The sequence below is a fragment of the Orbicella faveolata genome, unplaced genomic scaffold, assembly GCF_042242905.1.
Source record: "Orbicella faveolata isolate gen_17 unplaced genomic scaffold, um_ofav_v1 contig_14, whole genome shotgun sequence".
Classification (NCBI taxonomy): Eukaryota; Metazoa; Cnidaria; class Anthozoa; order Scleractinia; family Merulinidae; genus Orbicella; species Orbicella faveolata.
In genome coordinates this window covers 18924573-18937000 of record NW_028301541.1, presented here as the reverse complement: position 1 = coordinate 18937000, position 12428 = coordinate 18924573, and the positions used below count along the sequence as shown (strand labels likewise).

At 38.0% G+C, this 12428-nt stretch overlaps 1 protein-coding gene across 2 annotated transcripts in view; it reads right to left on the bottom strand.

Moving 5' to 3' along the window:
* LOC110064541 (transient receptor potential cation channel subfamily A member 1-like) overlaps positions 1 to 11497 on the bottom strand; it is a 52745-nt gene extending 41248 nt beyond the window's left edge. The window contains exons 1-7 of one of the 2 annotated variants that reach the window (XM_089286862.1): positions 11321 to 11497; positions 3932 to 4197; positions 2826 to 2919; positions 2060 to 2235; positions 1160 to 1267; positions 489 to 597; positions 292 to 386 (exon numbers count right to left, since the gene is read on the bottom strand). In XM_089286862.1, coding sequence (XP_089142988.1) covers positions 292 to 386; positions 489 to 597; positions 1160 to 1267; positions 2060 to 2235; positions 2826 to 2919; positions 3932 to 4129 — 780 coding nt within the window. In that variant the 5' untranslated portion in view covers positions 4130 to 4197; positions 11321 to 11497. Of the gene's footprint in view, positions 1 to 291; positions 387 to 488; positions 598 to 1159; positions 1268 to 2059; positions 2236 to 2825; positions 2920 to 3931; positions 4198 to 5518; positions 5690 to 11320 lie in introns of those variants that run through there. The other variant, XM_089286863.1, reaches the window with a different exon arrangement.
* Positions 11498 to 12428: the final 931 nt, after the last annotated feature.

Genomic DNA, 12428 nt, shown 5'->3' with positions numbered 1-12428 from the left:
AATTGAGATTGGTTGATTTCAACTACGACTTTGAATGCGATTGGTTGATTTAAGCTACAACTTTGAATGTGATTGGCTTATTGAACCGTCCGATAACAAACTGTCCCATAACAACTTGGCAAGTAAATTTGTGGAAAATAGGAGTTTTTTAAACCAATCACAATCGAGGAAATTGTAATTTTTATGATTACGTTGTGTTACTTTGCATTGGGTTGTATTGTGTTATATTACAACTTTGGCGCTATTTTGTTTAGGGAGTTGAACATAGGATATCAGAGGGCCCATGCTCACCCCAAGTACACCGCTGTTCACAGCCAGATGAAGAAGACTGCTGCCATCAACATCCACGTCATATAGGAAGTCCTCAACTGTTCCTTGCCTTTCGGCTGCAATAAAACAGTGTGGTTATCGAGTTATCCAATACGATATCAGCTTCCATTTTATAACTGAAACATGAATAAATTTACAGTAAAACATTCAGTGCATACCTTGTTTTAATAGGAATTCCGCTGACTTCCTTGCGCCTCTCTCCATAGCGTGAGCCAGCGGTGTCATGTGATCATCGTCTACACTTTTTAGATCTCCTCGATTTTCGATCTAAATAATGATAAAAAAAAATTCAGGAAAAATGAATAATCCTTTTTTATGTGCTGTCGGATCTTTTAAACAAAAATATATTCGAATCCAAGAAATTTTAAAAGCTCAGTACTTAAATTCGTTTCCCGGGCTTTTCCCCTAAATTATGGAAGGGTCGAGAAAAGGAAAAAGCCCTGGAAACAAGTTTGCTAAGCGGTTAGAGCGCCTGACCGGTATGCGGGAGGTCACGAGTTAGAATCCGTACGGGACTCATCAGAATTTTTCTTTCTTTGTTCCTAGACTACCGATAGTCCCTCTTTCGCTTAGTACGCGAAATCCTGGGAGCGAGAAGCACGCAAGGATTTCGCTCGGTCATGTTTTCCTCGTAGTTTTCCTTCGGGTCACGCAACACAGACTAAGCGAAAGAGGGACTACTCGAAGTATCCTTTGTCCCGCGTTAGCCATCAACGTGTTGCATATTTCGTCCTTCGAGGCAAAAGCTGAGGTTCGCACTAAATGATGCGGAACTCAAACAAATAAATCAAAAAATTGGTAAATGGCATTCTCATAAGAAAATTCTTACCAGTATTTGACAAATTTCCTCGTTATCCATTTCAGCCGCAAGGTGTAGGGGCGTGTACGAGTTACGACCAACCGCGTTCGCGTCTGAATGCCCATGCTGGAGTAGGGTCTGAAAAATATATAATGATAAAAACAAAGTGCTTTGTTTACGTTGTTTTAATGATGGCAGAAACGTTCTCTTGAAAATGACAATTCGGGATGCCACTACAATAAATAAATATGATAAGACGACATCCTAGTTCAGTTTGGAAATAATTGAATTCAGGAAAGTTCTTCAGATTGCGAAACTGGTACTTCACCCGAGGTTTTGTTTAATTATGGCAGTCACTGGAACTTTCTTCATCCAGTCGTTATTGCCAAATTGGAATAGGAAGTTGTAACAACATAAGTAAGTATCTAAAGCCCCGTTTCTCTGTCAGTTGCCAGTTATTGAAACTAGATGTTTTCACGGAGAAATCTGTCAATAATAACATGAGTCAAACTTGGCAAGAATTGCAGCGTTAAAATATTTCGCAATCCAATGTCAAATATTTAAAGTAAAAATTAGTTGAACTGGTATACTCTAAGTCGAGTTCAAAATCAAAGATAACGAGCAAATCTATTTTCATCTGGAAGGATGTTTTTGTCTTAAATAATTATTCATTCTAAGCCTAGTTCACACTAGCGACTGACATGAATAAAACGGCATGAGAAGGCCGTTATGTCGTTATGGTTTACAGTGTGAACATCCTACATAACAGCAACATAACGACATGAAGATAACTAGGTGATGGGAAAAAACTTCATCTTTTCCCTATGTGTTGATGTCGGTGTTCACATTACCTACACAAGTGATTACGTCGTCATGTAGTGAGTGTGAACCAGGCCTTAGTTTCCAACTGATATGACTCCTGACACTTACCAGCACCAGTTTCTCGCTTCCAACACGAATAGCAGTGTGGAGTGCAGTGTCACCCGCGTCATCCTTTATGGTGACGTCAGCGCCACACTCCAGAAGTCTGTCGACAATTCTGAGCTGTTTTGAGAGGATGGCGGTGTGAAGAGGAGTTTTACCTGATTTGTCTCCATTATTAACCCCTGGAAAAAAAGCGTTGACTTCATTGGCGAACTCCGGTTTCTGGAGTATTAAGCGACTAAAAGTTATTGTTATTACCCCTGGATAGGGTGCCAGTCCAAGCACGAATTCTATCTCCCCTACGCCCTCCCCCCTTCCCCCCCCCCCCCCCCGCTCTTCTCCCCCTCCTCCTTCCATTCCGTAATCATTTTACCAGGATTTTTGCTTCAGCAAATATCAGTAAACATTCTTATTTTTCACCTTGAACGAAGTTCTGGGTCAATGCAAGTTTTCCCCATCCCCCTTGTTGCCTAAAAAAATAACAGGTAATCATTCAAACCCCCGGGAAGGGGAGGCAAGAGGTACTGTGACAGTAGAATAGTGTGCTCATGCGTGAACACACTAGCAAAAGGCTTACCAAGGCATGAACCAGGGCCTTTCAATCATTCGGAATCCGGACAGCTCACAAGTCTGCACGTACCGTCTAAGCTCTGATAGCCCTCGCTTCTTTTGGACAACACCAATAATTGCCGTTAAAGCTAATCAAAAATATGTCAGCCTTAATGTACCACGTATATAGAAGAGGATTACAATATTCAAAAAATATCTGTACCTCCACCCTTGGATAACAATTTTTCCACCTCCTCCACTTCTCCATTCAATATTAGCTGATGAAGTTTTGTCGACTTTTGACCAACCAGTTTTTCCTGGAAAACAAACAGCTTTAAATCAGCCAAGCATGCTATCTAGGAGATCTGTAGCAAAATTTTCGTTTAAGAACTGATTTTTATTGTATTACTTGCATGGGGTTATGTTCAGTAGAAAGGCAGTGAAATAAAAAGTTTTAAATCAGCCAAGCATGCTATCATGGAGAGCTGTAGCAAAATTTTCGTTTATGAACTCATTTTTATCGCCTTACTTGGATAAGTCTAGCATAGGAATCCAGCAGTATTTATTCGATCTTTGCAAGTCAGAACTATCAAAATGTTAAATGAAAATATGAACGAGGAATAAAAATGTGCATTGATATTACATACAAATATATCTAATAGGAGATTTATTTTCTAATAGCTTCCTTTCCGTTTGTGATGTGATTTGTGTTGTATACGCTAAGAACTGACTGGAATTATGCAACTAAAAGACTAAACTTTACATTTCAATCGGTTTTCTATTGTAAAACTTCTTGTGTCTCATAAGAGATTCATTATCAAATGTTTTTCTTTGCCAATTAAAAAGAAAACCGTTTGAAATGTGTTTTGTGTTGCGTACGCTTAGAACTAACTGGAAGTATACAACTATAAGACTAAACTTCATTTTCAAACGGTTTTCTTTAGCAAAACGTATCTTGTAACAACTGTTCTCGTTCCACCCACTATTCTTGAATGGAGCGAGACAAAAAGATCTAAATGCCAAGATCGAAATTCAGGATTTTTCAAGAGGGGGGAGGGGGTGATTGCTGGTACCTTAGGGTTGTAGAATCAATTGGGCATTTTCCAAAAATGTTGGAATTTGAGATTAGGAACCTAATTGAACACCGTTTCACTAGAACTACCAGCAATGCCACAAAGTAGAAATAAAATGACGTACCTGTCCAGAGAGTTTGCCTTTATTTCAGCCATAACATTCACAACCCTTTTCTAACTTGTTATGCTTTACTTCTCCTGAAAGGGAGGCCATACACTCAATCCACCCCATCACCTCCCTCTGAAATCATCTTACCTTTGCAGCGTCTTGAGCCTGCTCTTCATCTTTACTGGGATCCATAGAGACGGTACTGAAGATACGAGACCGTTTTCGATCAACGGGTTTGTCTTTTTTTCTTCTATCATCTTTGGCTCCTTCATTGACAAATACAAGAGGTATTTGGCCAGTGTCTGCTATCTCTTGTTCGCCTTTCTTGTCTTCCTTTTTTCCCATTGCTTAAGAAACTCACTGTGAGCTCTAGAGAAGGCCTAGGTTTCTTGCAAGCCCTGACAGGTCAAAGTCTATGGAGAATATCAGAAATTTGAAAAGGAGATGAGAAATTTTATATGCATCTCCAAACAACCATATGCAATACACATATTTGTCACAGAAACTGCGGTTTTTCACAAGGATTTCCAGTCCTGCTGAGAAAAGCCGTCATTGTACGTGATAATTTGACTATGATAGCAATCTTCAGTAATGTTAGGAAATTTTCTAAAAATGTTCCGGAACGTTCGTGTTGTCTTCAGACAGCGTTTTGAGAATCTTCGAAATTTCATCCGAAAGTGCCGAAAATCTTCGGAAAGTCGTCATAAATGTCGTTATTCAGTTAGTACGTTTATATAATAAACAAAATATTCATGGTTGCTTGTAGTTATTGTATTCCTCTTCTTGAGTTCAACTTTATATCGAGCTGAACAATTGAAGAGAAATTCCTTTCCACGCGCGCCCAGGGTTTACTCTCAATTTTTGTTTTACATCATAGGATCACATAATCACCCTTAACTTTCCTTTAAAAAAGGGTGGAGCGGATGTGGATAGACCACTTGTCTAACTCAAGCTAGCATAGAGACTGTTAAATTCAGTTTTATGTTACTATTTGGATAGCCTTGATCATATCCCGAAGATTTCGAAATTTCTCGAAGATTGTACGAAGGTCATACGAACATTCCGGGTACGGAAGCTGTTTACAATTTCAATTTTGAATGTTTAAATATATGCTCATAAGTTTCAAAATACTACATCTTAAGGAAAGCAATGAACACACCAAACTACAAACTTTCTCATTTTTGACTTTTACAAGTCAAAAGAACAGCTTTCTAGCTAAAGAAAGAGAGAATAGGTCAGATTTCACTTTACAGTTGAATGACGTCAGATGAAACTTTGTAGGCTACAAAGTGTCACCGCGGAAGACTTAACTCTGAAACTCGCGAAACACTGCATGCAAAAAACAAAAACAGCAACATCATAGAAAGCAGATTAAACAATTTACCACTTTGGTCGTTTTATTCTTTTTCATCGGAGTAAAATGACAACGCTTGGAAACATTTCATCGCAACGGTAGAAGTACTATAAACAATTCAAGTGTCGGTCGTAATGGACACAAACATTTATTATGACTTAATATATTGGTCTTCGGTGTCTTTATGTGAAACTACACTTCGTCTTAAATTTTGGTTCATTCAAACAAAACGACGTATGTATGCCTTAGTTTGTTCATAATGGCATGAACTTCGCAATCTTTTATTTACTCCCAGTTCCTAGCCAAAGAGCGGAAACATGACAACAGTTCTAGAAAAATCGATAAATACTTTGAACAAACTAAGAGTCGATTGTACTTACTTGCTATAAATCATAGTTTTAGATCGTAATTCCAAGCGTTTGGAAGAGTAAAACAGAACATATTGCAGTCTCCTTGGTTTTCGTTCGTGCCATAGAATGTTGTACACTTGACTGATTTACAAAACGTTTTCAGCTCGAAACATTGATTGTTTTCAGAAAACAAAGCATTTTGACACCACTTATTGTATAGGCTTAGTATACGTAAGTGGAAATTAATAGCAAGGGCCATTTTGAATGACAAAGGCGCTTATAACTTATTTTCGTAACATCTTTACTAATTTTCTGTTCCAAATTCAAAGTAAAAAACTTAATATTTGGTATATACATTTCACCGATAAAAGTAAAATATAAAACTTTAAGGTAATAAGCTGTTAACAATCTGTTTCATCATCTGATGATGATGATCAAACAGATCGAAAACGTTTAGACTAGATTAGTTTAGTTTAGATAATTTTAACAGCTTTTTACCTTAAAGTTTTATATTTTAATATTTGGTGCTACCTAGAATTTTGTAAAGTTACCTGGAGGTATCTATTTTTAACTTATTTTAGATTATGTCTTTCTTAAAATTATGACACTCGCTGGAAAGAAGATGATCCACAATTGCAAGTAATCGGTAAACATTCGTAAAAAAAATTCACCTAGAGTCATGTGGACGGATGTGGCCAGTGGTGTTTATTCGTCTGTCAACTTTAGTATGCTAATAAAATCTTGCTCGATTGCCTGCCGAAAAGACCTCCACGGTAGTAAACTTTTAATCATCAAAAATCCGCTACCCAACTTAGAATGAGAACATAAAGAATGAGACTTATTTTCATCAGCAATAAAGCAAGACTGAAATAGTATTTCATATTTTCAACATTACAGCTAGGAATGTGGTAGACAAATTTCATACGGTCTGCGACGTCTGCCTACCAATGCAGCGAACGGGCCAATGCATGGCGTCAATTTGAAGAGGATACTTATAAACGGTTTACGTAACAGGAAATTAAACTGCGTGGTCATTCCGTGATATATAAAAAATTTAAGACAAAAACGATTAAGATAAGGAACACTTTTTAACAATAGAAAGTTTAAAAAAAAAGAGATAAGAGAATGATAAGGCGTGAACGATTTCTAATGTCCAATGCTTGTTCGTGTAAAATGCAAATATACAATTACCGCAGAAAATAGCTAACCAACGAGTTTTTGAGGGAGTCTAAGTGTCTAACTCTCTAGAAGTTAAAAAAAAAAAAAAGTTTCGTCAAGTTATGTTTACCTGCATTTGGTAAAGAGAACTTAGCAATTTCGTCGATTCAGTTGGATTAATAAGAGATTCAACTAACATTTAACGGCGTAATACAAAAGCGTGAATACCTCTAAAACGAAAGAAAATATTCCAAAAAGCAAAACGCCATTTTTCTTTACTTTGAAAAGCCTTTCAAATAAGCAGGAATTATTTTTTTACTTCATGGGCACTTTAAGGTAGGTTTTTGTAGTTAAGCCGAAAAGACTTGGCTGGTTTCGACTCCCACGTGATACTATAAAGCTCTTATTAGGAGTATTAATTTTACGTATTGTGCATGCAGTTATGCGTTGAAAACTGATAACTCACGGTTAGGAAATTTGCATACTAATCATACATGAATGTTTAGCCAGTTTCTCGTTTCCACCACACAAACAAAACCGTCTTATATTTTTCTTTATAAGAAAATATTTTTTAAAAATATCGAGTCTGAAACTTGGGAAACTTTAAGAATATTTCAAAAATAACTCGAAGCTGAGATTTATTAATTCAATTTTGCGTGTTGAAAATTTGTAAATACAATACACTAAATTACATTTATATGTTTTTAACTAATCTGTATAAAATTTTTCTTTTCTCTAAACAGCAAAACCAGCCAAAAATGTAGAAAAAAAGAAAACAGCACTAGCCGTGTGTTCGAAGTTAATAACATTTCTGCAAGAAGTTATGTACCTCACATCAAGCTTTAATGCGTGCACACTGGCCCCAAAATTACTTTACACCATCCAGACACCAAATACACTCTTAAACAGAAATGTCATACGCTATAATCTAAGAATATTCACAAGAATAATTTAAGCCTAAAATCGGCAGAAAAATTTTAATAATCAGTTTCGAGCGGAAAAATTATATTCTTATAAAACAAAAGATTTTAATTGACGACAAAAACCATCTCTGAAGGACTTAATATCATGCAATCCTGGGAAGTTTACTCAGACAACCAACAGATTCCTCTGTCATTCTTCTATTGTGATTAGCTAAGCCGGTCTGTTCACAGCTTTGTATAAAGTCATAGTAAAGTTATAAAAAAAAGTCACTTAGAGAATTCATGGGATTAACTTACATACCGACTGATTGAATAATAAAATTTTTCAGTTCAACATTGTAAAAGGTATGCATGACAAGAACTCGAGGAGACAACTATATCTTCAGGAAATGTTTTTTTCGGTGAGTACTATATTTGAATTGGAACTCAGAAATTGGAGTCTCTTTGCCTTGATGCAGTAAGGTAAAGGTCAAGTCTGCATATGAACCTGGTGGCCCATCAGGCCGGAGCTTATCCCGGTTCCTGTAGCATGAAGCGACTAGGAGTATTTCTACTCCCCCCTGGATGGGATGCTAGTCCATCACAGGGCTACCCCCAGCGTTAAGTCCACCGCTATCCATTTTTAGTATCAATCTACTAGCGTTTTATCATGAATGCCGTTTTCTAATTGGCTACGCTACTCACCATCTATTCTGCGATGGACAGTGAGTAGCGTAGCATTGTGCCCTTGTTAACAAAATGACGGCCGCTTCTTGGCGTTTTCGAAGAGTCTGTGAAGAGGATTTAGATTAAGTTTTGAACGACTACTAGATTTATACTAAAACAATTAGATTATTCGCTCTTGATTTCTATCGCGCGATAGTTGACGAGGGCACATAAAAATCTCGAGCTCATAATCTAATTGTTTAATACACCTGGGTGGAGAGAGGTACTGTGAGAGCAAAGTGTCTTGCCAGGGCTCGAACCCGGACCGCTTGATCCGGAGACGAGCGCACTAACCATGTGGCCACCACGCAGGGCTAACACTCAAAACGTCCACTTCGTAAACTCGCCAGGGGGAACTCCCATATGAAAAGGCCGGGGATACTCATCGTCTCCCTTAGGGGCATAAAACAAGGATTCTGGTCTCACTTGGTCTCACTTCATAACGAAACGCCACTATTTTTAGCTGCCAAAGTATCTTTTAGGGTGCATTCGAAGAAATAATTATAAAGAAAACGCTCTTATTCCTGTGTATAGGCCAGATTTCCTCCTGTATCTCGAGTCCCGTCTATTAGCGCGGGCTCCTTTCTTGAACAGCGGCTGGTAGTCGAGCCTATTCCATTTTAAGTGCTATCTTTTAAGGCTGATTTTCACTAGCGACGCAGTCGGAGTCGTGACAACTTACGACCTAGTGAAAATCGAAAATCGGAGTCGTAAGCGGAGTCATAAGCTCGACGGAATCGTAGTCGGAAGAATCAGAACGTTTCCATTTCTTACGACTCCGTTGCTAATGATCTAGTGAAAACTAGATTGTCGGAGTCGGAAGCAGAAACAGAAGAACTAACTAATCACAAGGCCCGGAATCGAGCATTGTGATTGGTTTAATCTTCCGCTTCTGCTTCCGACCCCAACAATCTAGTTTTCACTAGATCGTAAGCGACGAAGTCATAAGCGGAATGGGCGTTCTGCTTCCGACTCCGTCAGTTTGATTTTCACTAGATCGCATCACTCTGCACTTCTGATTACGGGCGTCCCCGACCTTTTCACGAGGGAGTTCTCCCCCCCCCCCCCCCCCCAAAAAAAAAAACCGGAAATTTACTCCTTTACTCCGTTAACAACTTCAAGTTGATAAATTGCTTTCAGAGTCGGCTTGCCTACGCAAGGGCGCAGCCCAACAGTTTCTTTAGAAACTACTAACTGTGTTCAAGTGGTTGGAACAAGAAGTTCAGATATTTCTGTTAGGAAGAAGGAACAGATCGAAACAAATTTGCCATTAACTAGAAAATTATTTCAGAAATGATGGTTGTTTGGCTACTTCGTTGTCACGATAGTCCCAGATGTATTCTGACAAATTGGCGCGTTGCGCACCTTAAGATTTCAAATTAAATAGAAGTTGATAGACCACGTAGTTGATGCATTAAATTTTCTGGCCTGTTTCTATTTCCAAAGAAGCTCGATATCTATAAATAAATCGCGTTGCTCTGCCTAACCATACGTTTAGCTCGAGTAAGGCACCAGTTATTAGTCTGTTTTCTGTTTCATCTTAATGGCGATGACAACACGTTATAAACGAATACTTAATGGCGCTCAATCACAGTATTTTGAGTTATTTTGTCCGCGTATAAAATTACCTTTAAATTGAAGGAAGCCAAATATAGTAGTTTAGTAAGATGGAAAAACACCAGAGAGCTAATAATAAACCATAAAGAAACAAGGATGGTTAAGGATGGAGAAGATTGACACGGATTACTGACGACGAAGTTAAAGAATTCATGCTAAACTTTCAAGATGTGCAAACTGTGACGTAGCTCTTTTTAAAACAAGTTCTAATTCTCGGTTTGATATTTCATCACTAGGTAGATTTTTTTTCCTTTTCATTGGCCGAGAGTCCATCACGTGACCTGAAAATAATGGTCTGCTCATGCGTAACACCGTCTAAATGTGTTTTGCCGCAAATAATATTTTACTAGGTCATGCCTAAATGTAAACACGCTCTTATGTATGGAACTGAAGGCTGATGGCTTCGATCTTGAGCTGTCAGAGTGATTTAAATGTAAAAAAACACTTGGTAGTTAAATCAGAAGATTATTAATTGAACCCGGTTATCGCAAACTATCGTGATTTGTCAGTGCGCACAACTAAATTATTATCCTTGGCCTTCGGCTTCGGGAAATAATCAGTGATTTGCTCGCCACTGACAAATCATGATATTTGGCTCAACCTGCTCCAATCGTTATTAATTATTTTCTATAACAGATTTTTCTGTTTAGGGTATTCCTTAATTCGGCGTATACTCAATGCTTGAAGAAGGGTCGGCGAATCTAATGGAATGTACTTCTGGCAAACAGAAGCAATGATTTTCCTGTTTTGAAATAACGTTTGCTGAGTCACTTGTAAGTAATGCTTCTTACACCATGGTGTCACCTTGATTTAGTATGAGCACTACAGTTCCCGCTCGCCCTAAGTAAAAGACGCTGAAAAACCGAGCAAACGAAATAACACAATGTAAATTTTTACCTAAATCTGATTACAAGAGGAACAAGCCGATGGGTTAGTAACGTCTCAGAAATAATAGCTGTACATGAACCGGCAGAACGGTGTCTGTTTCATGAATACCCAGGCTGCTGTGTAGTTTCCACAGTGGCCGATTAATAAAGCTTACTAACGAATGAGAAATCTGTTACTGCTGCAAACAAAACTACAAATTCCCTTATAGGGACTCATTACAGCCCATCTCTGATCGAATGTTTGTTTTGCTCTCCCAATCAGACAATCAGTCGACAGTCAGTCTGCTGGCAGAAAGTGGTTTCGCGTGAAACACTTTGACAAGGCCATTTCTGTCATTTTTCGTAGTGATATACGAAATTAAAACTTTGATTCATCGCGGGGTTTAATGTTGAAATCCATAAACATGAATTTGGGGTTGCCTGCGGTGATTTAAATCGAGCGATCGAACGTGTAACTTCTCTCGTTCGACAAGTTTTAAAAGTAATTATTCTACTCCAGTTTATAGACAACTAAAATTTGTTAATGTGTCTTTTTAACTTACCTTCAAATCTTCTATTTGTAGCCTAAATCTACCCTCCTGAGACCTTGGTTTCCCCGGCTCAAGATGATGACAATCTTAGTTAGAGACAGTACGTCTTAATTAATTCAGTAGATTAAAAAATTCACACAGTGACTTTGTTCTTACAACTAAATAATTAGTGATTCGTCTAGCTTGCTAATTATATACTAAAGAAATTTTTATTCGGAAACTTCCAACCGCCCGAGGGGATGCTCCCTAATGTGGACTATATTGGTATGTGTGGCCCCAAAGAGTATGATTTTTTAGCCGTTTTGATCAGAAATAGGTATCGATTTTGGCCATTTTAGTCCCAATTTTGCACTCTACTCTTAAATTGGGTATGTTTTACTTTTTTTTAGAAGAAGCTACTTTTTTCATCATTATGATAAAAAGCCCTTCAAAATATATGCCTTTAGCATTGGTCTGAACTAAGCAAGTATTTATACGGGTAGGTCTGACGCAGAGTGAATCTACAACTGGGCCTTTAAAAACTTGGTCCAAATCCTCTTCACAGACACTTCGAAAACACAAAGAAGCGGCCACCATTTGACTAACAACAGCTCACTGCTAGGCTGCTCACTATCTACAACAGAATAGATAGTGAGTAGCGTAGCCAAATAAGAGAACGGCATTCGTAATGGTGGTCACGGTATAACCGTATGAACTAGAGTGGCGCTGTTATGAGCGTGCCTCAAGACTTCTTACTCCAACGTAAACATAGCTAAAAATAGTGTTCTCATTTTTTTTTAATAATATTCTGGTGTACTCAAGCTATTGAAGGGTATTAGCATAGGTTCTCAAGCACAGAGGTTTCATCTGAAATTGAAAAACTCTGGCAAGCATTTTCAAGTTCTGCCCTTGTGTTTTTGAACAGCCGCTTCAAACTAATTAAAATTTGGTCTCTGTCTCTCATTTATTCACTTAATTTCTCGACCTTGCTGTTCTAACCATCTTAAAGGACTATTCATACGTTATGCTTTGTCCTAATTTTAGCACTGCTCTGGCTTTGAAATAGCCTTGATAATGCCCTTTAAAGCCTCTGAAATCATGACTCTTTGAAAAGAAATTAGCGTGAACTCTAGGTAGGAAG